The sequence below is a fragment of the Protopterus annectens genome, chromosome 7.part1 (assembly GCF_019279795.1).
Source record: "Protopterus annectens isolate FY-2018-M chromosome 7.part1, PAN1.0, whole genome shotgun sequence".
Taxonomy (NCBI): Eukaryota; Metazoa; Chordata; order Ceratodontiformes; family Protopteridae; genus Protopterus; species Protopterus annectens.
In genome coordinates, this window is record NC_056740.1 from 529,838,868 (window position 1) to 529,866,672 (window position 27,805).

General features: G+C 38.1%; 1 protein-coding gene across 1 annotated transcript in view; it reads left to right on the forward strand.

Annotated features, from left to right (window-relative positions):
• Positions 1-5,350: 5,350 nt before the first annotated feature.
• NEDD4 (NEDD4 E3 ubiquitin protein ligase) overlaps positions 5,351-27,805 on the forward strand; it is a 1,779,469-nt gene continuing 1,757,014 nt past the window's right edge. The window contains exon 1 of the mRNA XM_044078965.1: positions 5,351-7,470. Within this exon, the coding sequence (XP_043934900.1) occupies positions 6,001-7,470 (1,470 nt within the window). The 5' untranslated portion in view covers positions 5,351-6,000. The remainder of the gene's footprint in view (positions 7,471-27,805) is intronic.

The following is a 27,805-nucleotide window of genomic DNA, read 5'->3' on the forward strand; positions in this document are numbered from 1 at the left end:
CTGAATGATAGAGCATCCACTTTCCAAGCTTTTTTGTGATGAATTCTTGTGCAGAATTTGTCCAACTGATAGTTATGGGGAGAGGCAAAAAGATCTATGCCTGGGCTCCCCCATTTGCGTGTCAACATGTTGAAAACTTGTGGTTCCAGTTTCCAATTGTGTGGGTCCATAAGATTTCTGCTTAGTTCGTCTGCCAGAGTATTTAGCTTTCCTGGCAGGACTAGAGCTTGTAGATGTATTTGATAAGTCAAGGCCATGTTCCACAATGCCATGGCTAGTCTGCAAAGGGGGGGTAGGAATGTGTACCCCCCTGCTTATTTATGTACCACATGACTGTGGTGTCGTCTGTCTTTATCAGTAGTTGTCTTGGATGAAGGTAGTCCTTGAAGGCTATCAGAGCATTCTGTACAGCTAGCATCTCTTTCTGATTGATGTGTAGGTGCATTTGATTTGGGCTCCATTTGCCCTGAATGCATTTCCCCGCCAGATGCGCCCCCAAGCATAGTCTGATTCATCTGTAGTTAGGGTTTGGGTGGCAGGGGGTGGAGTGAATGGCAGTCCCTTGTTTTGGTGACAGGCCTTTGCCCACCATAGGAACTCTAGTTGCAGGCAAGGTATAATAGGAATCATTGTTTCCAGGCTGTGACAATGTTGACTCCATAAACATTTAGGTACCACTGAAGTTTCCTCATATGCAGTCTTGCATATGGAATTAGAAGAATGCAGAAGGCCATGAACCCCAAGGCACGCTGAATTTGTCTTGCAGATAGCTGGGTTTTTGTGGCCACCTGTTTGAAGTAAGTCATCAATTGAATTTGCTTTTCTGGCGTAAGGTAAGCCATCTGGGCAGTTGTATTCAAGCTTGCACCCAGGAATGTAATTTTTTGAGAGGGTACCAGTTGTGATTTCTTTTCGTTTATGGTGTACCCTAGACAACTTAGAACCCTTTTTACAAACGCCAGATGCTTTATAAGAGTGTCCTTGTTTTCTGCCTGAATTAGACAATCGTCCAGGTATGGATAAATGTGAATATTTCTTTGCCTGCAAAATGCAGTTACTGGTTCCAGGCAGTTTGTGAAGACCCTGGGCACAGTAGATAAGCCAAAGGGCAGTGCAGAGAACTGGTAATGCAAGTAGCCTGCTTTGAAGTAGAGGTATCTTCTGCAAGATTTTTTGATTGGGATATGCAGGTAAGCCAACAGGTTACCAACCAGGCATATTTGCCTAGCGTAGGTAGTAACTGTTGAAGAGTCAGCATCTTGAATTTTGGAATGTCCAGAAATGTATTTAAAATGGATAAGTCCAGAATTGGACACCATGATTTGTCTTATCTGGGTACCAGGAAGAGTCTTGAATAGAAACCTTGTCCCTTTTCCTTTTCTGGTACTGGTTGAATATCCCCCATATTCATGAGGGACAGAACTTGTTTCTGGGCCTTTGCCCAGTGATTTAGAGGCAAATCTGGCCATCCATTTGGGATTGGCAACGTGTGGAAATGAAATCTGTATCCCTGGGATACTATATTGAAAACCCATTTGTCCTGGGTAATCAGTTGCCAGTTTTGTTGTATAAAGTGCCAGCTTTCCCCCCAAAGGGGCAGCCAAAAGGTAAGTGCTTGGTGATTGTAGAAGAAAGTCATTGAGACTGTTTACCATAGGGGAGGTGCCTTGTTGCTTCCGGGTTTGGAGGTGGAGGCACCCCATTGTTTTGTCCTAAAAGTTCCTTGTGACTGAAACCTGGAGCCTTTGGAATGTCTGGATTTGACTTGAGCGGCTCTCTAGGGAACTGGAAAGGACCAGTTCTTAATAGGCCAGTGCCTACTAAATCTGGGTGGCTACACTTGTAAGAAATATTTTACAGTTTGCATAGATTTAGCTTTGTCTTCCATCTTTTTTAAAACTTCTTCAGCCTTATTACCAAAGAGACTGTCCTGTTGTAAAGGAGCATCCAACAATTTTGCTTTCACATGGTCAGGTAGAGTTTGCTCTTTGAGCCAAGCATGCCTTCTTATCACAGATCCAGTTACAGCAGCCCTGCAAGAGGCCTCCAAAGAATCACAACCACGTTGCAGTGTATATTTTCCAACTTGTTCAGCTGAATGTAATAAATCTTGCAACTCTTTATTTTCCACACAGAGATCAACATAATTTTCTGTTTAAGTAGACCCATGACCTGCTGTTGATATTTAAGCATATGAAATTGACAGTTTAAAGCCCTGATTGCCAAGGTTGCAGACATGTAAACCTTCTTGCCCCATCTATCCATTGCCCTGGAATCTCTGTCAGAAGGGGTAGGAATTTTAGCAGTAGAGGCCTTAACACCCTTGGGATCCTGAGAAATTGTTTCAGGATCAGCAGTAGGGTTTTTGAAAAGGAATTTGTGGAAGTCAGGAACCCTGTAGTATCTGTCTGGCTTACTAGGAGCCGGAGGCAGAGAATCAGGAGTCATACTAGATTCTGAAAAAAACATCATCAACAATGTCTAGAACAGGAGGTATAGCCAAAGGCCTATGCTGAGGAAGAAGAAGAAAATCCCTAAGTCTCTTTTTAGATTCAGAGAAATCCTGACTTTCCCAGTGGAAGTGTTCTCTTAATGTATGTAAAGTTTCACCAATAGAGAAATTCTCATGGGGAGAAGCAGAAGGGCTGGAATCTTCTGCATCAGAGTCCTCATAAGTAGGTATAAATAAATCCTGTTCAGAAGAAGAATCAGAAGAAATAGAAACCTGATCTGAGGATTCATAGTCAGTGCCTTGCCTAGGCCTCTTAGCAGGAGGGAGATGGCTACCCCTGATCAAGGTAATTAAATCTTCAGCCTTTTTGATCATTTGTTTTTTAGGCATTGGGGCCTGTACACGTGGTCCAAGCGTCGTTTTTTTAGACATAGAAGTAGATTTTGGTCTTAGTTTTGAAGATGGCGTCGGTTTAATATACAAATCTTTAGGCCTGAAAACACCCTCAGAAGCCGGTGCCTGCACAGCGGCTCTGGACCCATCTAAGATAGAGACATCCGCGGGTTCAATACTCAAAGCATCTCACGGCATACCAGACTTCAAATGGGTCTCAGTAGAGGCCTGCTAATCAAAAGTAGTGGGTATCAGGGGCTGCGAAAGTGCCTCACTGAGTACCGCCGAACCGGCGACTGGCTTAGGAGAAGCGTCGTCGTCGGTTTTGGACCTCGACAGTCTGTCTTTTTCTTTGCATTTTTTTTAGGTATTCCAGTAGTCTGATTGCTAACAGACGACATTTCTGGATAGTTAAATCTTGAGCCAAAGTATTTAGAAACAAAAATATACAGATGTTTAATCATGCATTGATTAAATTTAGCACAAAACTGACAGCAAGGCACATTGTGGTCAGGGCCTAGGCAAGGAATACAGTACAAATGAAAATCATTATGAGGTATTTGCTTCCCACAAGTAATGCAATTATTAACTTTTACTGACATCGGTAAGGAGCAAGAAAAAGTTTCCCCAACGGGGTACTTCGGTTCTGAAACTCGAAAATGAAAATTTCAGGAGTCGGCCGACTGGCACTTGTGAACTGCTTCTGCTTTGGGCACCGCGTGGCAAGAAAGACTGATGTAATGGTGTCGGCTGCATGTTTTCTACCCCTGACGACCTGACGTCATGGAAGAAGGGACAGCAACCGACGCAGGACCCAAGACTTTGTTAATCAAGCCGACTGTGGGCAACCTGCCAGCAGATTACCCAAATGTAATGACTGCAACAGTGAAACACGAAGAACATCAGGTTCTCAGCTGAGGATTTTGCTGTAGCAATGTAAAGGTAGCTTATGAAGGTGTATAATAAGGTCTAATTAGGAGAATGGAGGCCGGGGCAGGAGAAGGGGCCTTTCAGGAATGGCTGCCAGGTAATTACAGTTGTAACCCTAGCTGCACCGTTAGGTAAACACAGAATTATTGTAATTGTATCTTGTATGTTGGTTATGTATGTTACATGACATGTTTGAAAGCATCTGATTCCATTTTGTGCCTCATAATGGAGGCAGAATGTATGATGGCAGAAATATATCAATGCTGTTTTTTATTATGATTGATAAAATGTTGTAGTTCTATTTGATGTGCATCAGTTTTACATATTCAGTAACTATCATGTCCTATATTTCAGTTTGGTCCTTGTTTTTAAAATACTGTATGATACTGTTTTATAACATTTTTTTCAAACTCTGGAAACATTTCCAAAGAAAAAAAAAAATACACAAAAAGCTTCTTTGTTAATCTCTAGTAGAAATCTCTGGCTGGGAACAAACGTATCTTTATTTAAGGCATTTACGTTCCTTACTGAAAAAATAGGGTTAACAGGAAACTCATTAGAAGTTTAAAACCCTTCGTCTTGCTGCTGTGTGCTAAAGATGCCCAAGTTGTTTTGATTGCTGTTTTTCCTATGAATAAGTGTAGTATGCATTTGTTTAAGTAGCACTGACTATATAATACAAGCAAAGGAAATTAAATGTACTCTTGTGCATGATTAAGAAATTTACATTTACTAGTCATAAATAAAACTGTTATAACACAGAAAATATTTGCTGAGCACAAATATCAGTTTAATGTAAGCTTTGAACAGAGGTTAAGGAAGTGGCTGTGTATAACTTTTTTTCTCTTACTGAAGCAGGTATCGCACTTTGATGCACTGTACTTAACACAGCTCAGTCATTTCTGTCACTAATCTAGATTAACAGTGATATGTATCAAACAGGTTTGCAAAGTTCACAACACGCATGGTCTAACTGTGTGAGAAAAACAGAGATTAAACAAGATGTTCAGCTGCACTTCTGTTGGTGCTTTACATTAAGCAGAAACCTGCTGCTTTGTGAATTTATATAAACCAATTCTTCCTAAGCAAGCTGGTAATCGAAGCATGCAAATAGGGTGTGATAAATGTCATTAGCCTTTTCTAATCCGACTACTCCAGGGCTGCAATTTAAGAAATTTAACAGATGACAGAAAGCTTCTGCAGTAAAAGAATGATTCCCTTGGCAGTGCTAAAAAGTTTCAAATGTCAGAGGACGTGGCATTACTGTGTATAAAAGACAACTTTTTCATGCTTAGTGGTGTTTTACTGAGAAAGTTTGGGTTACTGTTTCATACTTGTTTGAGGCCAATAAAGCTATTTTCGGCTGCCAGTTATATTTCAAAACCTTCCCTAAAACCAAATCTAATTATGAAGCCCTTAATAGATATGTCTCATTAGAGCACAGTATGATTTTGTCTTGATCAGTTTAAAAAGGAACAGCGTAAACACATACATTTCTTGCTGTTTAATAAATGGTAAAAGGAATTTGTTCTGTTTGCACAGACTGGTAATTGGACTGAAAATAACTGCTGGTAGCTTTTGCATAACTCCACAGCATTTGTGGTTCACTTGAATTGCTTGTTTCAAAATCCTGTACCAGGTTTTATACTTGAGTTCTGTCATGCTTCATTCCTATCAACTTCCTGTAATCCTATACCAGAGGGTAAAAATATTGGTGGTACTGTTTTGGAAAAAAAAAAAAAAGAGGCACATCTGTGACTAGGATAGTAAGCAGTGCTCGGTTGGTGCGGTTGAGACAAGGAGTAGTTTGAGTCTGAAATGTTCGACTGTTGTTCTTGGGCTGGATTCTTTCCTGCAAATTGAAGAAGGTATAATTGAAACAAGGTTGTATTGGTTTCACTCAGAGTGCAACAGCTCAGCTGTGCTGAAAGGTCAGTAGAAATCAAGTGATCTGCAAATAAATGTCTCTGGTGTGCTAGGAATCGAACAGCATTAATGAGTTTTGTGTCTTCGGAAGTTTGCTTCAGAATGCCTGTCTTCTTACACTAGCAACATTTGCTTAGTAATGAAACCGTGAAGGAATCTGTAACTGCAGGATTCTGGGTTACATTCAGACATCAATGGCTACCCACAGTGAAAAATCCTGCCTGCTGCTTTCAAGTTCTGTGTTTAAGGAGAGTTTCATAATGGCTTTAGCTTGTTTATATACTACAGAATAGGAACTGATGGCACGTAGGCTACGCTTGCATTTTGCTGCCAGAAGAAGCAATACTGATCCTCTGTCAGAGTTCTACAGAGATGGATTGGATAATAATGATCATGTTTCGTTCCAGGGCTCTTCACATATTGCAACTCCAAAAATTATTGAGATGACGGTAGCTCCAGCACAACTCAGTTTACCACCATTGCCACAGGATCTGGTAAATTCCCAGCAGAGTTCTTCCTTATTTATACCACAAGTCAGCAGCAACAAAAAGAGCTCTTCTTTACAAATTTCTTTGCAGTCTAGGAAGTTAAATGGCTGTCATGAAGCATGTCAGAGCATTGTAGCTAATGCATGTTGCAGTTTGCCTGGAGGCAGTAATATTGGTGACAGCAGTTCTTGTAGCACTTTGACCAGTGATAGTGGATCTTGTAGTAGCAACACCAGTGACTATGGGTCATGTTGCAGCACTGCAAGTGAGGGAGGATCTTGTATCAGCAGTACAACAAGTGATGGTAGCTCCGGCAACAGCAGTGCTACAAACCTTTATGGTAACAGTGATGGAGTTACTTCTAACAGTAATACCTTAAGTAAAATTTCATTCAGAAGCAGAAACTTCATTCCCTTTGATAATGAATCTGTTGTAAGAGTGCTAGATGCACCAAGGTCATTGCCGAAACGAAAGAATAAAGCACCACTGAGGCGTTGTTCATCACTTGTTATTTTTCCTCGGAGCCCTTGTAGCACTCCTCCAACTTCTCCAACTTCTCCAACAAGCTCAGGATCTTTGCTGAGCGGTGGTTCTTCTCAGACATCCAACCAGTTTTTGTTGTGTGCTAGTGAACCTGTACAAGCTGAGAATCAGTTAGAAGCAAGGGGTTCAGTTGCAGCAGCAGCCAGTGGATTACGACTGTCGAAAAATGTTTGCCCTTTGGGAGACACTAGGGACATCAAACCACTTCAGTCAAGTGGGCCTGCACAGGATATAAACCAGATACCAAACAACTGTCTGGAACAGTTTATTAGGCAAAAACCAGAGAGACATTCTAGTGTTTTACTGCATTTTACACAACAAAGAGCAGACAATTTGACATCTCTTTCATGTAACACAGAGCACACAGAAAACCCATCATTAAGTGCTGGTACAAAACATCCTCACATAAAACTGATAAGAAGCACCTCCGCGTGCTTGCCATTAAGGAAAAATTCAGAATGTCATATTAGTACTGATGGGACAGTTCAGAGACATGGCCGAATTAAACATCATCATCATCATCATCATCTTCAAAGAAGTCTTTCATTTGAAGGAAATTATAAGCAAATCTCCTGCCATTTGTCTAACTTCAAACATCCCAATTCAAAAGCAGGTGCTCCTCACCTACATATACATTTAACTCCCAGTACTGATGGGAGGATGTTGAGCAACTTATGCAGTATTGAGAGAGGCCCAAAAAAGGAACCTGTAAGGACCATTGTAGGAAGAGGTCATGAGGTAAGTATATGTTGATTTTGTCAGACTGGGTGGTAGCTCTTTATATTGTTGTAATTTACTTGTTATTATGTGTAGGGAAGTATATTATAAAACGGAGAGAAAATAGAACTGTCTGATCCTTCCATGGAGTATTTTTCTTTTTTATTGATTGATAATTTTTATTGTGTCATGGCTTGTCTCTTACTGGCAGTATTTTAACATTTACTTCATGTCATTCAGATAACAGAGTAGAGTGGTTTGCTATAACTGGAGTTGTGAAAATATGTTTAAGCATAACTGCAACTTTTGTGCAATTTGATATGCTAATGTGCTGTCTGCATAATTTTGAGGTTAGGGAGTAGGCCAGCAGCTCATAATTATGTAATGTAAATCTCAGAAGTCGAGGAGGCTGGTACACCTAGATTATAACCACATATCTTCACACAGAGTCAGGAAAACTGTTAATGTATCTTAACATACAGGGTGATTTTTATTTTAAGTAATCCATATGGTTTATGGGGAATAACTGACTGTGTGTGTGTGTGTGTGTGTGTGTGTGTGTGTGTGTGTGTGTGTGTCTTTTCAATCACATTACTTCATTATCTGAACTGTTTAACAGGCTAGTAGTGAACACAGTCAAGTACAACGTAATGATTTTAATGTATATACAATGATAAAAAAATCAAATATATGTGTGTGTGTGTATATATATATATATATATATATATATATATATATATATATATATATATATATATTACCTGGTCTTTTTTGCAATGATGGTTAAATAAATGTTATGTGCAGACCAGTTAACACGTCCTGGGTGTGCAAGTTACATTGATTAACTGAATGAATGTTAAAGTAAAATAAATTCTTTATTTGCCAACTGCCTACTTCATTTTATCATGAAGATAAACTATAGAAACGGCCATTCAGTCACTTTAAAGCACAGGCTGCATCTGTTGTATATGTGTTGTATAGTTTATGCATTTAGTACAAAACAAAGGTGTAACTATTAATACAGTTTAGATAAAACTTAAGCAATAGTCTGCAGTATAAGTAACTGTTAATGGAAAAGATATAGGGCTAGATTCAGTAAAGCCTACACTAAGTGTACACAATATGTATTCATGAAAATTCTTATCACATTTTATCTGCTTTCTAGTCACTCAGAAAGATTGCTCTAAGTGTACATGTAGTCTACACTTTGTGATAACATTTATGATTCCCTATCAGTATTTAAAGCTGCAAGAATATCAGTAGTAAAATTAAAATTAGGAAGAAGAAGTTGTGAGTTATGTCTGGTCACTCAGAACGGTGTACACTTAGTGTAGATGTTACTGAATCACAGGGATAGTTGTGCTATTGAACGAATGGTCAGTTGATACGTATTTATTTGTTATTTATTGGCATCTACTTTACTAATATGAATTTATTTTTAATGAAGTTATTGTGTATTTATGTAAAAAAAAAAAGAACTTAAAACATTTTTTCTCCCATATTTAAGCTGTCATTTCGGCTGTATAGTTTATTTAGCATAGTTCAGAGCGTTCTTAGATATCTCAACTTTAAAAGGAACACTGAACACCTGTAACCATCAGTGTCCTGTATTGATGTAGAATGATTCCTTTCTTTACAAGTAGTTTGGGGACAGCTGCTTTGACATTAGTGTCAAGAGTAGTAGCTCTTTCACAGTAAAATTTGGTCCTGGACCTGCGTCACGGCTGTTAACTTTTACCCTGGCTTCTTCTACTACCTGTGTTGGACTGGGGACTCATTGCTTTCTGCTTTTTACCCCAAGACCCAGAGGATCAAGATCCCAAATCTGGGACACATTTTAATGACTAGTACTGTTGTGTTAGGAGACTGATACAGTAGAAAGATTTGCATTATCAACATTTTTTTCGGGAAGCTACAAAATCAGTAATTGTCAAAGATGACAGTAATGTTGGTTGCATTCTTTGCTTTTTCCCAGAAAATGACATATTCTGTAATGGACAGAGCAAAATTTCCTAAGGAAAATCAGAGACCACTAAAAATTAGGGACAGTTACGGTGTTGTAGAATCAGCTACCATCATGTGGATCTTCAGGGATGACTTTGCTGAGTAGCATGTGCATAGTATAGTGTAGCAGATATTGTGGATGTCCCTGTGATCCTGAAAGTGTTTCAGTGTGCATAGGTCTGTGAAGTACCCCTGACCCCAAATCCCTCTCGTGTAGTGCCCCTTGGGAAGGTGAAGATTTTTTTTTTAGTAAATATATTCTAAAAGTAGTTGTTGCAAAAAGAAATACATAAATGCAACATTGAATGACCTTATGTAGCAGTGAAGTTATCCATGTACATGGTATAGGTTCATAGGTAAGTATTAGGTTAGCTGCCTTTCTGGGCTTTTTTAAGCCTAGCCAGTTTCCCCTTCAAAAGTGAGAATCAAACCCTTTAGCTCTTTGTCTGTGAAGTAAACAGCTATACCATTATGCCAACCCTCAACTAAACTGGTAGTTGACCATTTGGCTTGTCAGTTATTTCTTTTATTTTTTGTAATAAATTTAATACATCCTGCAGAATATATTGAAAATTAAGTTTCAGTAGTTAGTATACATGACCCAAGGTTATTATGCTTGTTTTCATCTAAAGTGTTTTGTTACTTTGACAGTTCATTTTGAAGTTGTATTAGAAATGTTTAAATGATTTGTGATTAAACTGTGTTCAGATACAGATTTATTCTTTATAATAGCTAAGCTATGTTATCTTTATTTTTGGACTGATTTTAGTTATTTATGTAGTTAATTTCTTTATTTATGTTAATCAGGGTATGTTGCTGATTCATAGGGGACCGTGGACATGTTAGAATTTATCCAACTTGATGTAACTGTTTCTACTGATTTATTATCCAAACATTACAATAGTGATTACAACATTATTTTTGGTAGAGTGGATACAATTTTAAATTATGTTAAATCTAGGAAGGAGGAAAATTATTAAGAGACAAGGAGGATTACCAAACTCAGAGGATGTACCCAAACCCCCCATTAATTTCTTAAACAGGTATTTATTGTGATGAATTTAATCCTGAAAGTTTGGTTGGTTTGAATATTATTACATCTAAGCCCCCTTTAGATGTGCCACCTCCCTGGAGGTTGGAGAGGTTGTTGAACAAAGGGAGGGATTTTCAACAGCAACATATTACCCCAGTGTTTCAGGATATGGAACAGTACCCCTCCCCTGCTACCTTAATCTCAGAGGAAGAAGGAAGGGAAGGACAAACACAGTCAAAAGAACTACCCATCATTATAACAAATAAGACGGGAGACTTCACTGTTTATAATTTAAGTTTGGTTAGTTTTAAAAAAAAGCATGCAACTTTTTTTGAAAAAATATATGACGTTTGTACCTTCCAGGACAGGACGACTGACTATGACATTATTAGATTTGAAGCTTTATACTAGAAAATTGAACTGTAGTGTTTTGTTGAGTGACAGTGTCTCCTTTGAAATGTCTTTAGAGATGATTAAGAGAACCACTAATTTATAATCCCCCTCTCCACCCTCACCATTTATTTGTTTGAAAAATTGTGTGAAAGTGATATTAAATCTCTTTTTAATAATCGTCATCAAGTGTAACAGCAGTGATACGCTGCACATGAGGAATAGAAACTACTAAGAGGGATACGTAGCAACAAGAATTTGAGGTTGATGAAACCGGACGAAGGTGGGGGTTGGTTGTGATGGACACAACTGATTACATCTTTAGAAAGGAAAGTATACTGTTGTCAGAAAAATATGAGGAAATGTCAAGGAATCCGTTAAATATTGCTTGTTTTAAAATTGACATTGTCCAATATGACTTGCTAATGCAAGGGCAGATATCTGAAACTGAGTACTCTTTTTTGAAAATAGACTACCGTCTTATCCCTGGCATTTTTGGGGTACCAAAATTACATAAGGATGTCATTGATCCACCTTTGTGGCCATTAGTTGATGCTAAGGGATCAAAGATTTATAATATGTCTAAATTTATAGACTTAAAAACTCAAGGAGATATACTACAGGTGGAATCATAAATATCTAAGGACTCGTGTGATTTTTTTTGATCAATGTACATAATTCTCTTTACAGTGAACAGCTGTTACTAGTAACAATAGATGTGATGGATTTGTTCTCAGTTGTACCTCACCACGTTGGGATAGACTGGTTTTATGAGTTCTTGATTCAGAAGGATACATTGAGCAATAATATTACTAAAGTCCTTAGAAACTTATTGGAATTGATTTTAGATAATTTTATTTGGTTTGAGGAATTTTTTTTTAAACAAAAAGTGGGGGTTGCAATGGGGCAGCTTGCACTCCCCATTTTCCCAATATAGTTTTAGCATATTTGGAAAAATAGTTTATTTTTAATTCTGAGTACAAGGACACATGGACTCTGTATGGGCATTTTTTGGACAATATCATCCTGTTTTGGAAAGACTAGGAAATTAAGTTATACGAATTTTTCCAATATGTAAGTACTTATACCAATTTTCTTAAAATTCACTATAAAGAAATCTTATGAAAAAAATTGTTACTTGGATGTCAAAAGACCCTGGTTAAGGGACAACTGGTCAGATTAGCAAGAATGATCTTGTCTTTGGACACGTTCTTTGAAGAAGGTGAAAAATTGAGAACGATGCTATTAAATAGAGGGTATCCTATGGATTTTTTGGAAGAGCTATTCACTGAGGTCAATGCAAAAAGGATAAAAGGGGTGTACAAGCCACTTTTACAGTTGGGATGCAGTGCCTTGTCAACAGACAGACACAACAACAACCAGTTTAGGAGAGGATACATCCTTACTTACAGTAATGATGCAGAGACTATAAGGCATATTTTATCCAGTAATTGGAAGATTTTTGATGTAGGTGGTTTGGATCTGGACAAGATTGGAAAGGTTCCCACGGTGGTTTTTAGAAGGGATTGGAATATTAAGAAGTTTTTAGAACAGAGTATTGCATATAGGATGTCTACACCACATAGGTTCATAGGTTCATACTAGGCTATCTGCCCTAGGGCATTTATAAGCCTAGCCAGAGTGTGTTTGGCTTTCGCCACCCATTTTAAATTAATTTTGCTATGCCTTTTTTTGAGGTTAGTATACTGTGCCTCTGTCTAACAGTGACACAGAAGTGATAGCCGGGGTAAACCTACGATCTCCCATCCACTCATCAAGATTCCTCTTGAAGAGAGTCAATGTGGGACTCTGCCTAACCTGGACTGGGATTTTATTCCAGAGTGAAGGGAGCCTCTGGGTTATGAATCTGTCCCTCCAGCATGTCCTATTTATTTCAGTGCTGAGGTTCAAGTCTCTCGAGTGCGTACCTCGATGGGATTTGGATTTTGAGGTGCAGCATGTCCATTAATTCCGTGTTGGACATGGCTTTATACGTCAGGCACAGATCGCCTCTGAGCAGGCGGTATGCCACTGAGTAGAGCTGGAGTTTCTTTAACCGGGCAGCATATGGCATCTGTTTGAGCCCTTTGATCCTCTTGGTGAGGTACTTTTGGGGTCTTTCCAGTTGCTGCAGGTGTCTGGTAAGGTACATACCAAAAGGGGCATTGTACTCAATTATGGGCCTGATGAGGGATGAGTAAAGAGGCACGATGACCTCCCCTGATCTAGATGTGAATCCCTTCATGATTAGGTGGGCTATATAAAATGTTTTCTAACCACTTTGGCCACGTGGTTGTCAAATGAGAGATTGCTATCAACTTGGGTCCCCAGGTCCCTAATGACTTCTTCTGTACTTAATGGATTACCACCTATGTGGTAATTTGTGGGCACTTTGTTTTGCCAAAGGGATGACTATACACTTTTGGCGTTTAGCTTGAGGCCATGGCTCTGGCACCAGTTGTCTGTTTCTATGAGGTCCTTTTGGAGGATGCTTGTGTCGGCTGGAGAGTTGATTATGGCGCCCAGTTTGCAGTCATCTGCGAACTTGGTCAGCCACAGTCCTTCCGTGTTGGCCTGTACCGAGAAATATATACCGAACAAGAGAGGTCCCAGGACTGAGCCTTGTGGGACGCCACTTGTAACTGGTTTGGAGTCTGACATGGCTCCAGCAATTCTAACCATGTGGGTTCTGTCCTTGAGCCAGTTTGCAACCCATCTAGTGACATAGGGGTTTATATTTAAGCTGGTGAGCTTATCTATAATGCCGAGTGGGGTATTGTATCGAAGGCTTTTGCGAGGTCCAGGTAGGCTGTGTGGACCACCTTCCCCTCGTCAATGGCCTTGGTTATTGTTTCAAAGAAATCAACCAGGTTTAAGAGGCAGGATCTGCCCTTAACAAAGCCAAACTGGGTAGGATCCAGTGTCTGTAGGTCCCCAATATCTTTATTTATGAGGTCCATGATGATCCTTTCCATAGCTTTGCAGACCAAGCTAGTCAGGCTTATGGGGCGATAGTTTCCAGGATCCGTTGAGGCACCACCTTTGTGGAGAGGGACCACTGTTGCTATACGCCACTCTTTGGGTACATATCCTGTAGTAAGGCTAAGATTGAACAGTAGTTTTATGTTTGGGTTTAGCTCTTCTTGGAGTTCATGTAGGACGCAGCCCGGGACACCATCTGGTCCCTTTGATGCTGTGTTTTTTGCTTTGGAGAGGGCGGCTCTTACCTGAGCATCTGAGAGGATTGTCCAAATGTGGGCATTGTTCCCATTGTTGTCCTATTTTGGAAGGTGAATTTGTTTGGGTAAGTAGGGTTGGAAATATTAAGTGTCCAGGAAATGTAACTGTGAAACAAAAATGTTGGTGTATATTGCCCTATGCTTGATGTGTAGATAATTTTACATAGGCAAAACTGAAAGAGCCATCAATGATAAAATATATGAACATTTAAGAGAAATAAATAAAAAAAAAACAAGAATGCACTATGGAGACAAATTCAGAAAACTGAAGGGCATAAATTTTGCTTTTTATATTACTGACGTCCTTGACAGTGATTTGAGAGGGGGCCCCTTAAAGGTTAGACTTGAAGTTAGAGGTTGAATGGCAATTGAAAACTAAAGCCATGGGCCCAAACGGGCTAAATGATTACATTTCTATTAGAAGTCTTTTGAAATTAAAAGCACTTACTTGTTAGGAATATATGTTTGCATTTTTTGCAATATTCTGTACTTTTTTATTTTTTGTTTTTAATCAATTTATTTTTTATATTTAAAATGTATATAGTGTACATTTGTTGTTGTGGTAGAAGGATGTTTAAATATTACTTTACAACAGTAATATATTATATTAACTTATTAGTCATGGATGCTTAAGTTGTTAATTAATTAACTAAGTTTATGTTGATTAAAGCTTTGGGAGTGGGTGGAGTCACACTGAGGCTATTTAAACTTGCTGTATGTGTTTATTTTTTAACTCTGACGAAGTCCTGTATATGTGTTGGGACGAAAGAGCTTAGTTGTGCATTACTCATTAAACAGGAGTTGGTTTTATTTTGTGGTCACTGGTGATTTCTTCCTATTACAGTGAGGATTACCTCTATTTGAGTTTGTCTATGTGGCGGTGAAGCAGGTTCCTGGTATTCGCTTTTTAAGTATTTTTTGGTTCCTTGTTTGTGCCTGATTCATAGTGGACCCATACTGGCTACAGACTGAAAATTGCAATAAACAACTCAAGCAAACAGCAAGAGAAATACAGACTTTAAAATCTATGAACAAAAAAAGTGAAAAGAGTTTAAAAAATACATAATGCAGTTGTCTGTGGATTAAGAGCAAAGAAGAATATATATATATATATATATATATATATATATATATATATATATATATATATATATTCATTAGTAATAATGAGCACATATGGGCAATAGTTAGAGACAGGTAAGGTGTTAAGATGCATCGTTTCTTGCATTTATATTGACAGATAGGTAATAGAGTTAGTTGTGGTTGCAGGAAATGAAAATGATAAGGTTATATAACATGAGAGCTGAGTGAAGGAGTGGGATTAATTTATGTTATAAGTGCATGTTTGAACTCAGTGCAAGCAGCTCTTTTTTCTTTAGAAAAGTTGGCATTTTTTTCAGTGACTTTTCTATGGATCTTGGCAGGTAAAGACTCCCATAGTTTCGATTCAAGGACTAAGAAAGCATGTGGCGTACACTAGTGTGTTTGTAGGTCCACACAAAAATACTGGATCATAGAGATGATGTCATGCTTTTTATTGAACCAGCATAGGTTTTACAATTACTGGAGTTTTCAGGTGAACAGGAATCCTACATTGTGAGTTATTAAGTTATATTAGATACAGTGCTTTAATATCTAGCTGTGCCTGGAAAAAGGAAGTACATTATTGCTTTCTTGCTGGCTAAAAAAGACACTTGTAAAATGAAAATTGCTGGGGCATTGTTGGTCAGGGAGCAAAGTTAGAAGGCATATTTTTTAAGAATGTTTTTAATAGTGTAACATATTTTGAGTATATAGATAGAAAAGAAGAAATTCAACATTTCCTGCTGTAATACAAAGTTAGAAATATGTTGAATCATCAAAGAAAGCATATTTTTGAAAGCTAACCTGTGTAGTTTTCGTCTCAGTTCAGTAGACAGCTTAAGATCTCACTAAGTATTATTTGTGTCCTTATAATAAAAGCCACTAAAATTGTAATAAAGTGTGATTTTGATTTTAAAAGAAGATTGCTAAATAAAATGTTGAATTTCTTAAGCACAACTTTTTTTATTGTAGAACTAGCATGCATTGGCGACAGTAATTTCATGTTATATGATTTAGACATATGGATGTTAATCAAATTCCTTTAATGTCTGAACCTCCTGGAAACCTGGTGATACATTGAAGGTAGCAATGGGTGATTCATTTGCAGGATGCAGTGATATTACTGTTACATAGATGTATGTAACACTATTAATGTGTGTGTGTGTGTGTGTGTGTGTGTGTGTGTGTGTGTATATATATATATATATATATATATATATATATATATATATATATATATATTTATATATGTTTGTATGCGTTTGTGAATTAATTTCAGGTAATAATGTGTGTATCCCTTAGTTATTTATTTCACATGTACTATACCTGTTAGAAATAACTTGCTGGTGTGTAACAAGGATGGTTTTATTTGTGTATGCAAAATGTTGTATGCCTTTGTTATTTAATTTACTTAATTAAAACTGAACATTTAGAGTTTGTTAAAAATAAACAGTTCCCAAAATATTTCTCTTGACTCCAGTTAGTCTAGCCTAGCATATGGATCTTCATGGTCTGGGTTCAAATTTAACTGCTTGATATTAGAGTAGCATTTAGTAATGTCAGCCATCTGTGTGCAGCACTCATGTAATTAAATCAGTGCTGTGGTCAGGCACTCCTGTGTCTACAGCAAGCAAAGGTCTGTACATTCTTTTCTTACGTGCCTGACTTTTGGTCTGCAGCAGTAGCAATGTATCATGTTTCTTGTTGTCTATAATCAGCTGCTTGTTAAAAATTGTGCTTTAAAACTTTGAGAGAGAGATGTAACTGGTGTCTGACAAAAAGAGTTTGTTATCCATGACATAAAGGGAATAAAATGGCTTGATGACTGGTAGTGTGAAAATATCTGATACTGGAGTACGTAATTCAAAGATTAGGTGGTGTTTTGAAAGCTTCCCAGAGCCTTATCTGTACAAGTTTTAATTGTGCTTGAAAGCTTTAATGCAGTCATTAGCATGTTCACTGAATTGTTTTCTGTACAGATTCAAATGCATAGTAATCTGATGTACAGTATTTTCAGAGACTCCTGATAGGAACTGTAGTAAAACTAGCTTTCTTTTTTTTGTTTGTTAAGTACAAAATGAAAATAAAGAATTTGTATTGGTAAAGAAATCTAATTGAAGATGTTCTGTCACTGTATTATACTGAAAGAACGTTTGCATGCATTTTAGGTGGGCATGTGGAGCTTTTGTATTGTAAATCCTTTCAGGTAGAAAATGCTGTGTTGCTTAATGGTTTACTTGTGTTCAGTAGATGTTTCTTGATTGGGGAGTCTGAAGCTTCTGTTAGCTTTACCTCAAAGCCATGTAAATGTGTTTTCAATTTGGAACTCAATGGCAGAATGCAGATTCTTTTCAAAAAAAGACACCGGCATGTTACCATACTGTCTGCACTTTTAGAAAAACATGTACAGAATATATCCAAGCTTATTCTTTTTCAAATAAATATATTGCCTTACTTTTGGAGACCCGATAGTCCACACCTTAGCTAATCGAGTGTTGCACTGAAAACATTGTTTTATATTTTGTTTGCTACATCGCATAGAAGAATAAAACCATGACTCTTACCTAGATGACCTGAAATAGATTAGGAGTTCATGCAATAAGTAGAAAGTAGGAGTGAGTGGCGGATGTCACCTTGCCCATCGTGGGTGGAGAATTGGAGAGGTCCAGCCTTTTGGACAGAGAAAGGTGCATGTCATGCAAGGTATAGGCCTGAGATGTGCAGTTAGTTGTGCAAGCCACACCCATGTAGCCTTCGCAGGGTGTGTGCAGGAAAGCAGACGCACTCCGGTGAAGGCAAAGCAGGCCCTCATATCTACAACCTCATACATAAGGCATCTAGGGAAGAGGATAAAACCAGAAAAATAGAAAATCCTTCATGGCTGCCTGGATGATGACAACATTATGAATAGCTTGTTCCTAGGATGTGAAATAAATGCGCACAGTCAAGGTAGGGGATTGATAGTAGGCAGACATGTAGTAACAAAAAGATTTTTTTTTTTGTTTTAAAAAGTTTTCAGTAGATTTATGCTTAAAATGGCTTGATTGTACCTTTGTATATTTCATTCTATAGCAAGATATTCTGAGGGCTACAGGGGGTGCAGCCTTCTGATTGAGAAACTAAGTAAAATGAACAGACAGGTATAGTCATTTTCATTGATAAATATATTACAGTGCAGTTTCTGTATAAACATTTTTATAAAGCTAATTTGTTTTCAATACCCCTTAACAAAACAAGTGTTTTAGAGGATGATTATGATAATGATGTGTTTAAACAGTGGTGCCTTTAGACTATGCCATTCATTTTGTTCACCCCTGAGTCTCTAGGGGAGGCCAAAGAGGACACGTAGCTTCAGGATGCAGGTCACAGACCTCTGTTCTAAAGAGAATTTAGGAATAGTGTGTACAAATACTACACTATGGCAGAAATATTCCCTCTAATGTCATAGCATTAAGATGCCTCAGTTCCTTAATCTTTGATAAAAAGTTGGAACATTCATCTTATATTGCTTTACTACAAAAAATATTATGAGAGGACAGTGAAGTGAAGTGAGAAGTAGACATTGCTTTGTGATTATCTGGTGTCCTACTTTGAGCAGTGTCCTACCTTGTGACCTTTGTTTCCCAGGATATGCTTTGGGTCCCTGCTGACCTTGCAGTAGATGAAAATTATAAAAGCAGGTATAGAAAATGGATGAAAAGATTGCATTTTTAGTTAATTTTAGAAACTTCTCCTGTCCCAACACATAGTTGTGCATCATACCTAGTAAAACAAGCTTAGGTTTCAGTTGTTAGCATGCAGATGCAACAGTAGTTAATTAAATTTAAAAGGCTGACATCACAGGTAATAGGACAAGCTGACCCTGAACATAGTTCTAGAATTTGCTTTTCCCTGCATAAACCACAGATCTGAGAATGTGATTTGAATGATGACTAAGAGTTGTTTAGTTATAGGTATGTAGCCTGGGTTTGAAGATTTTATTTTATTTATTTCACTTTCTAAACCAGCTGTGTAGTCTAGTCCATGAACCCTTTTCAGCCATGACCCATGTACAGTGGTAATGACAGTTATGAAATACACTGCTACATATAAAGTACAGAATGCAACACAATATACAAACAATTTGTCAGATGAGAACAATTTCTCAATATATTTTTTCGAGTTCCAACCTTAAACATATCCACGTTTGCGTTGTATTACTTTTTAGGTAGAGGTCTACTTGTATAAAAGTAGTTGCCTAACACAACGCAAAATGGGGGTGGAAACAAGTACATGATTTACCCATAAGAAGCGTGTCTAGATGCCTTCTAATCCTCTTCTGCTAGATGATAAGTTGGGCTCTTACCAAGTTTCCTGCAAGTTTAATTAGGAGGATATTGTCTTTACCTGGAGCTGCAGGTCTGTAAGTATAGTTGAGATAGAGGTGTTTAGTAGAGAACATGTCAATAAATTTAGAAAAGTAGAACAGCGTTGTTTGTTATAAGGGGCTCCATTTCAGGAAAACCTATTATATATACATTTATAGGTTTAGGGTAGTGGTGACATCTGTTACCTTCCTTCTGCATTGTAATTTGGTTCTAGCAAATAAATGTGGGCTCCTAGGTTAATGTATCCAGATGGTGCCAGTGCCCTTTTATTGTCCATTATCTCTGAAACAATTGCATATGTATTTTTTTTAAGGAAGCTTATTAGATTATTTTTTCCCAGAAGGAGATGTAGTTGACTCCTCCTAAGTGCTGGGGATGGTGGTTTCATTTAGTTGGTACTAGATTGTAGAAGCTGTTTCCCTTCTCCAATAGTTCCCTGAATTGGGATCTAACTAGTGTGACAGTATTATTCTGTGCCTGTCTGGGGTTGTATGGTGAGTGTTTGCTGAAAAGTTTATTGGAAAGTTTGGGATATTATTTGTTGTGGAGTAATTTCTGCTAGTAAACTCTGTAGATGGTGAGAGCTGCTCCGAGTCACTAAAGGTGTTGGGTGCGACTCAGTAGCAATGGATGGATAGAGTTTGAAAGTTAAGATGGAGATTAAAAGGGTTGCTTTTGCAATTATTTGGGGGGGGGGGGCATTTGCTAAGTTCCAACAACAACAGCAACTGTCTCTCTCTGTTAAGTTTGTTCAGTTTATTACTTAAGAAGTACTTAAGTTGTTACGTTACAGCTTTTTAAATGTCTTTAAGTTGGGTTTCTGTTTCCTTTGTTGAGGAACTAGTTCTGTATAGAAGTGTATTATTTGCAGAATATACTTAGTAAGTCAAATACACAGAATGGCGAATCCCAAAAGGTCGAAACTCAGAATCTTGAAAAAGTAAACTAAAAAAATTCACACAAGTTCTATGTGGAGAGTCAAGCCATCCTGCGCCTTGAACAACCCCTGCTACTTATATATACCAACTTTGAGATCACACTACAGCAGGTAAAGGGAAAAAAATCCCTGCTGTATCTCAGTCTCATACAAACTTTTTCTCGAACTTCTAAAAAAGCCTGTAGCACATGAGTTCTGAGTTGACAGTTAAGTGCATTTGATGTACTGAAATGTATCCCATTGTTTGCATACTGGGTAATGGTTTCAGGAAATACTGAAAAAGTGATGTCATTTATAACAAGGGAAAAGAGTACATGGACTTGGACTGAGCCTTTAAATACACCAGCAGTAAAAGTTCCTTATATTGAGACTTAAGTTGATTCCCATTTTGTATGTTGAAGGACCTATGTTCAAAGTACAGATCCATTTCAGCACTTCATTGCTGAATCCAGGTTTCATTCATTTTCACAGGAAATGTTTGATCTTAATTAATGTTGATCTTAATGGAAAAAAAAGTCCGTACGAGGAGCTGAGCATTGGTTACCTTCTTTGTAGTGCTGAATGGATGACAGTTACTGGATGATATGTCATGACATTCTGGCGTTTTTGCTGCAGTTTAGAGTGTATAGGTTTTTTGTCATAATTCATTGTTATAAATGCTGACTTCTGATAGACATACAACTGTAAAAAAACTATTAACAAGTGATCATATAGGCAGTTTGGGGGACTACATCCCCATTGCACACACAAACTAATTAACACCACCAGAGTGCAAGACACAAAAAAATCCAGTCATGTTTAAGTCATAATGTATGTCTCTCAGCAGGTTTTGAAACATTTTGATTGACTGTTCTGTCTGGCTCTTTAGGCTCCCTGAGTTTTGCCTTGTAGAAATTAAGAAAGTGCAGAAGCAGACATGAAACTTTGTCCAAGCAGAAAAACAAATATTTTTGCCAAACAGGTTTATTTACGTAGTTATATATTTAAAGTCTGCAAACAAGAAAACCACCAGTAAACTTGAAGACTTCTTTTAGTTGAGGTGTAGTCCAGAAAAGGAAGAATGTAAAATTCATACCGAGCAGTAACCTAGTTAATTGAATAAGTAATATTCAAAGTGGACAACAGCAAAATCAACTCTGTGTTTCTTTCTGAGGAATGTTTGGATGACCAGATGCTGTAAGCAGATTAGAAAATGCAGAAAGTAGTAACCATTTTATATTCTGAGACTCCTTTGTGCAGGTCCCGGAACAGTGAGACTGAATAACCAAAATTACGGAGTTAGAAAAGATTGCCTTTCTTGTAATGTTCCCTTTTCTTTGAGGTTTGATCATACATATATACAGGGGGTTACCCCTCATCAGGGGTTGCAGGGGGCTTGCCCACCTACAAAATTAACTTTAATGGAAAACAATGATGTTTGACATTTCACCATTCTCGTGCATTTTTTTACTTTTTTCCCTGATAATTCCAAGGCTTGCAGTTATGAGTTTCCCCTGAATTATAATAGGTAGCTACAAAAAAGTCTAGTACTTTCCATGTATCAACTGTTTTTCAAGAAAATAATATTTTCTGGTGAACATGAAAATAAACTTCAGAATTATAACAGGTATCTACAGAGCTTACATACTTGCATACAAAAGGTGTGGTGATGGCTGGGGCTACTGTTTTGATCCACGTTGCTATCCACAATAATTTGATGGTCATCTGTGCTGTGGTATCATGAGTCACATCACTGGAAACAAGCAGATCGAAATATAAAAAGTGCACACATATGAATCAGTAAACTGCTCAGTAGTTGAAGATTGACTTTAGACCATGGAGGAAATGTGTGCTGTTGCTCCCTTACTATCCACCACCAAGAGTAGTTCTCACACTGGCCACCTGCCATTCAGGGTTTTCAGATTTTCTTCCCAGGCCACCTAATTGTTTATTTAGTGCTTGCCAGTACTCTGTTCCCTGAAGTAACTGCACTTTGAATAAACTGTTATTTTCAGACATGCACTCAGATGTATATAGATGCGTGCGTATGTGCACACACACACACACACACACACACACACACACACACACACACACACACGCACGCACGCACACACACACACACACACACACACACACACACACACACACACACACACACACACACACTATTTTCCAGAGAAGACTGGTAATATTTCATAGAACTATTTTCATCTTCATCATATTGATAACTGATGTAGTAGTCTTAGTTTTTTGGGTTGTATCCTACCAAAGGTATAGCAGCCATCCTGCTTCCGAAGCTTCAGGGTACCTTCCATGAATACAAACCATCAGTCAGCTCAAGCTGAGCTGAGTAAAAGGACAGGTTTAGATGCTAAGCCCTTCAGAGCTTTCCTGCCACTGAACAGTTTGCTCCTCTGAGGCTTTTGAGGATCAGTAGTCTGCTTGTGCTGCTCCTTTGCTGGACAGATAAGTTACCTTTGGGGGGGACTTCCATTTTGAAAATGTATTTGTTTTATAACACTTCCTGTTCAGGAAAGTTATTTTAAAGCTGGGAGTTTGTGTTTTAAAAGACTTTCACAAGACTGCATTGTACTTTTAAATGGCAATGTTCCTGTCAGTTTAAAAGTTGTTTAAAGTATTTGAAAACCATTTTTTTGTGGAGAAATTGAGTTTATTTTACTTTTTTGGGCTGACAAAGCATTTTAAAGTGCTTTTTGCTGTCTTTTTCTCTGAAAATGTGACTTTTAAAGACTTTAGATTTTTACTGTATTTTACTGCTTGATTTCCACAGGAAGGAGGAACTATTTTTGGCTTGACCTTGGAACAAAGTGCCCTCCTTCTAGTCACAAAAAGAAAAAGTTAAGCAAACAGCCTTTACCACAGCAGCAGGCTAGCAGTTTGCCTCAACTACATTAGTTCTACCTCCAATACTCATCTTTTACAACAGATCTCTTTAGTGTAGCACCTACTGCCACTATAGGCCAAGGGTTAGACACATCCTTTGTGGTTGTTGGGGTCCCCTCAGTAGGCAAGGTACAGCCCCTCTTCTCCTGTGGGAGGGGACAGGGAAGGCTTTCCTGTTTTGTCAGAATGTTGTGCCCATCCCCGGGAAAGCCATTGCTGCCATTAATAGCACTGTTGGTCCCATTTTCCTGTCAAAAAGAAACAGAGTAATGTGTATCTACTTCTCCTCAAATTTCCTTAGACAAGAGTAGTTTACTGGGTCTGGCTCAGGGTTTAATTCAGGCTGTTGATCCTTCTTATAAGATAGTTTCTGGTAAAAGAAAGAAGGATGCTTCTTTTCCTGAAGAGAGTCAAGATTCTGATTCTGACCAGGAAGATGAAGGGACAGACACGGAGTTTTCGCCACAGATTTCAAATTTATACTCAGAGGAGAGCTCCGTTTCTCCTCTGAGTATTGATTTTCCCTGTGGGGGTTTCTCTTTCTCTGAAACTACTTCCAGAAGTGCCAGTGTTTTCAGTAGAACACTGAGGTTTCTCAGTCCCTCAAAAAATAGTTTGAGCTGTTACAGAAGGAATTTCCAGAACCTTATGCATTCCTGCAGTTCTGTCAACTTTGGAGGATGTGTGTGTCACTGCCTGCATGTTTCTTGATGGTCAACCAGCAGCTCACGAAAAGGCATATAGAATATATAAACTTCCTAATTCTTTTAAGTTTTTATACACTCTTCCCAAACCTGACCCATCAGCTGTAGGTTTAGTTAATCCTACTGCTGTTGTTGTTGCTGTTGTTAAGTCTTTTGGCTTTTCCTGGTTAGGAGTTGCCACAGCGGAACTCCGGTCCGCTAATGATTGCCAGTGGATTTTTACGTGCTGCGTTGCCAGCCCTGATGCACAACCTTCAACGAAGGTACGGCCATTCACGCATGTCTCCACACAGGAGATGCTTTATTTGAGAATCGAACAGGACAACGTCTTAGTGTGAGGCGACAACGCTACCACGGCACCACCACCGCAGTCAATCCTACTGCTGTTAAACAGTTATTTAATTAGTTAATTCCAATCCTAATCTTTCTGAGAAGGATGGGAATATTATTGATAAGTATAGGAAAAACCGTATCCTTTTGTAACTTTGATTTTCAGAATTTTAAATTGTCAGGCTCATATGTTAAAGTTTGTTATGACTGATTGTGAAAATATGAGGAATGTTTTGTCTGCATTTTCGTCTTGTGATGAAAAATCTGATTTAGATAATTTAAGTGTCCTGTATTGCACGAGTCATTATTTATTATTTACAGAGTGTGTGCTTGAATCAGTTGATAATTCTTCCAGGGCTATGGCCACTGCTGCTATTTTGAAGAGTTTTGCTTGGCTGCATTCTCAGAACCTCCCAGATGATGTTTAAAATGAGATTTTAAACTCATCTGTGGACAGCGATTTAGTTTTTGGCTCCTCTGCTGCAGAGGTGATCAGAAAGTATGATGGAAGGGGTAGGTGGATACAAGGAATCTCTAATAAGGGTTTTCAGCCCTCCTTTTCCAAATTTTCTAAGGGATTCTCTAAACACCCCCCCCCCCCCAAAAAATAACAAAAAAACAAAATAAGCAGTCTTAACAAAATGCAGTTAAACAGACATTTAAGAAGAAGTGGCAGGGGGGGGGCTTCCAAAAAGAAATCGAGATTCCAACAAGTTAGAATCTCTGTTTAAGGGACCTTGCTCCCTTCCCACCCTGGCAGTCCCATTTCCCTTTTAGAAAGTCTGAATGTCTACTTTTTCTTTGGCAACATATAGTTTCAGACAGATTCTGAGGAACCATCATTAAGGTTACAGAGGGCTTTGGGAGGAAATTCCTCCTTTCCAGGGGATAATCTGTCATCCACCAGACCAGATTATTTTATTTCCACCTGTCATTCATCACATACTGTCCTAGGAAGTGATAGAACCAGTTCCTTTTTCACAAATTGGGAAGGGTTTTTATTCAAGAATGTTTTTTAGTGCCAAAGAAAAAAATGCTTGGAGACTAGTATTGCATCTTAGTTTCTTAAACCTGTTTGTGATAGTGCCCAAGTTCAAAATGATGTCACTTCACAACCTGTTACTACTTCTTCCACATTCAGGTTTCCTGGTATCACAGATTTTGAAAGATGCTTATCATATCTATATTCATCCAGGCTTCAGGCGTTTTTTTTTTGTTTTTTTTTAATAAACATCTTTATTAAATTATCACTTATGACATAGGCAGTCTTACATTTATATAAAAAAACTGTAGTTGCAAACATTATGCATCACTTAACTGTCACCTGTCAGTTAAGCATTGTATGGCTCATTCAAATCTTGCCTGTTAAACCTCGTTCCTTCACTGCCTTCATTGTTCCCACAATTCTCATTATTTTCTGTGTAGTTTGCTCCATCCCTTTTCTAAAGATCCCAATTATAGTTGTTTTATCTCCATTACTATATTCACTACTTCTAGTAAAGTTGGTCTAGACTTTGATTTCCAGTTTGGTAATTGTTTTTTTGGCAGCCGCCATAATTACACTCAGCAAGGCTTTACTGTGTCTAGTCAAGTCCAATATTGTATCATAGATCAAAAAAATCATTTCCCCAGTCAATCTAATCTGCTCACCCAGCATCTCCGACAGAACGATTCGCAGGGAATCTCTAAAGTCTGTCAGCTTATTACACTCCCAAAAAATATGTTCCCAGCCACCACTTTCTTGCCCGTCACACCGCCAACATTTGCTATCCACCTGTGGAAAAATTCTTTGGAGTCTACTTGGGGGTATAAAAATACCTATGTAAACACTTCCAGGCAAAGATCCTAAATCTTCTAGACTTTGTTGCATATTTGGGAGATATACATCTATCCCCCATTGTCTGTGAATTGCTTATCCAATCTCCCTTCCCTAAGCTCCTCTGATTGATTCTTATAATTATCATACAATATTTTATATAGTCTACTAATTATTCCTTTTTTAATGGTAGCTTCTATTCTTGATTCTATTAGAAACTCTACCAGTGCTGGTCTTTCATTTAGCCCCCCCATTTCTTTCTCTTTTCATAAACTCTGATATCAGTCCTTGATAATGAAGGCAATCTGTAAACTGCAGTCCAAATATATTCTTGGCCTCTTCCCATTCTGTTATCTTTCCCTTTCTAGTTAGTTGCTCCAAATACCTTGGTTCCTTTGCCAGTTTTCTCCAGCCCCTCTTGCCTGTTATCTGCAGCCTTAAACACAGTTATCCCACGTCGGCAGAATCTCTTCTCTCCATTCTTGTGCTGGTTTAGTTCTTAGAACACTCCCTGCTATTTTATGAATATAATGCTCTGTATGCTTTTTGTTGTTTTCCTTAAGAGTCTGAATCCAAAATCCTAATCTGTCTTTTTTCTTGAGCTTCCCCTTGTATCATCATCATTCCTTTCCACTTGGAATTATATTTTTATGCTTGTGCTATGTATGTGAGCCTTAACTGTGTTCCTCTAAAAGACTCCCTCAAATTGAGTAATCCTAGTTCGCCTTGCTCTGTTGGAAGAATCAGTTTATCCCACTTGGCCTTTGTTGTTTTCCCTTCCCAGATAAAATCCTTCAACTCTTTTTTAATTGCTGTCCACAGCTTTTCCTGTGGTTGATAAAAATATGCCTGGCCTGTGTATAAGACTAATGGGACTAAAACATTTAACTGCATGCATCTTAGTATTCATATCCATATAACAAAGCAAAATACCCCCTCAAATAGGGTAATCCTAGTCTGCCTTGTTCTATTGGAAGAATCAGATTATCCCACTTGACTCTTGCTGTCTTCCCTTCCCTGATAAAATCCTTCCACTCTTTTTAATTGCTATCCACAGCTTCTCCTGTGGTTGAAAAAATATGCCTGGTCTGTGTATAAGACTAAAGGGACTAAAAACATTTTAATTGCATGCATCTTAGTATCCATATTCATATAACAAAGCTTCCAGTTTCTCAATTTTTGTATTATCTTCTGTTTAGTCTTTTCCCACATATCTGTAGCTGCCACAACAGAGTCATTTCTAATTCATACTCCTAAATACTTCATTTTTTATGTCCCCATAAATATGAATATTGTTGGACCAATTTGTGTGTGAGTACATAATTTACTGCTATTGCCTTTGTTTTAGCTTCATTAATTTTATATCCCAAGAAGATTTTAAACTGTTCTAAAATGTTCCACAGCACTGGATGTTATGTTGCCCTATCTCAGCTTCATTCATTGCTGGTTGGGTTCGAAACAGAGAATTGGTTCTGACTCAGCCTTATACAAAAGCTCGAGAGCTTCCACCAGCTCGTAGCTACACCCTATCCCGTCATACTCTGGGAAGATAACCCAGATCTCGTTT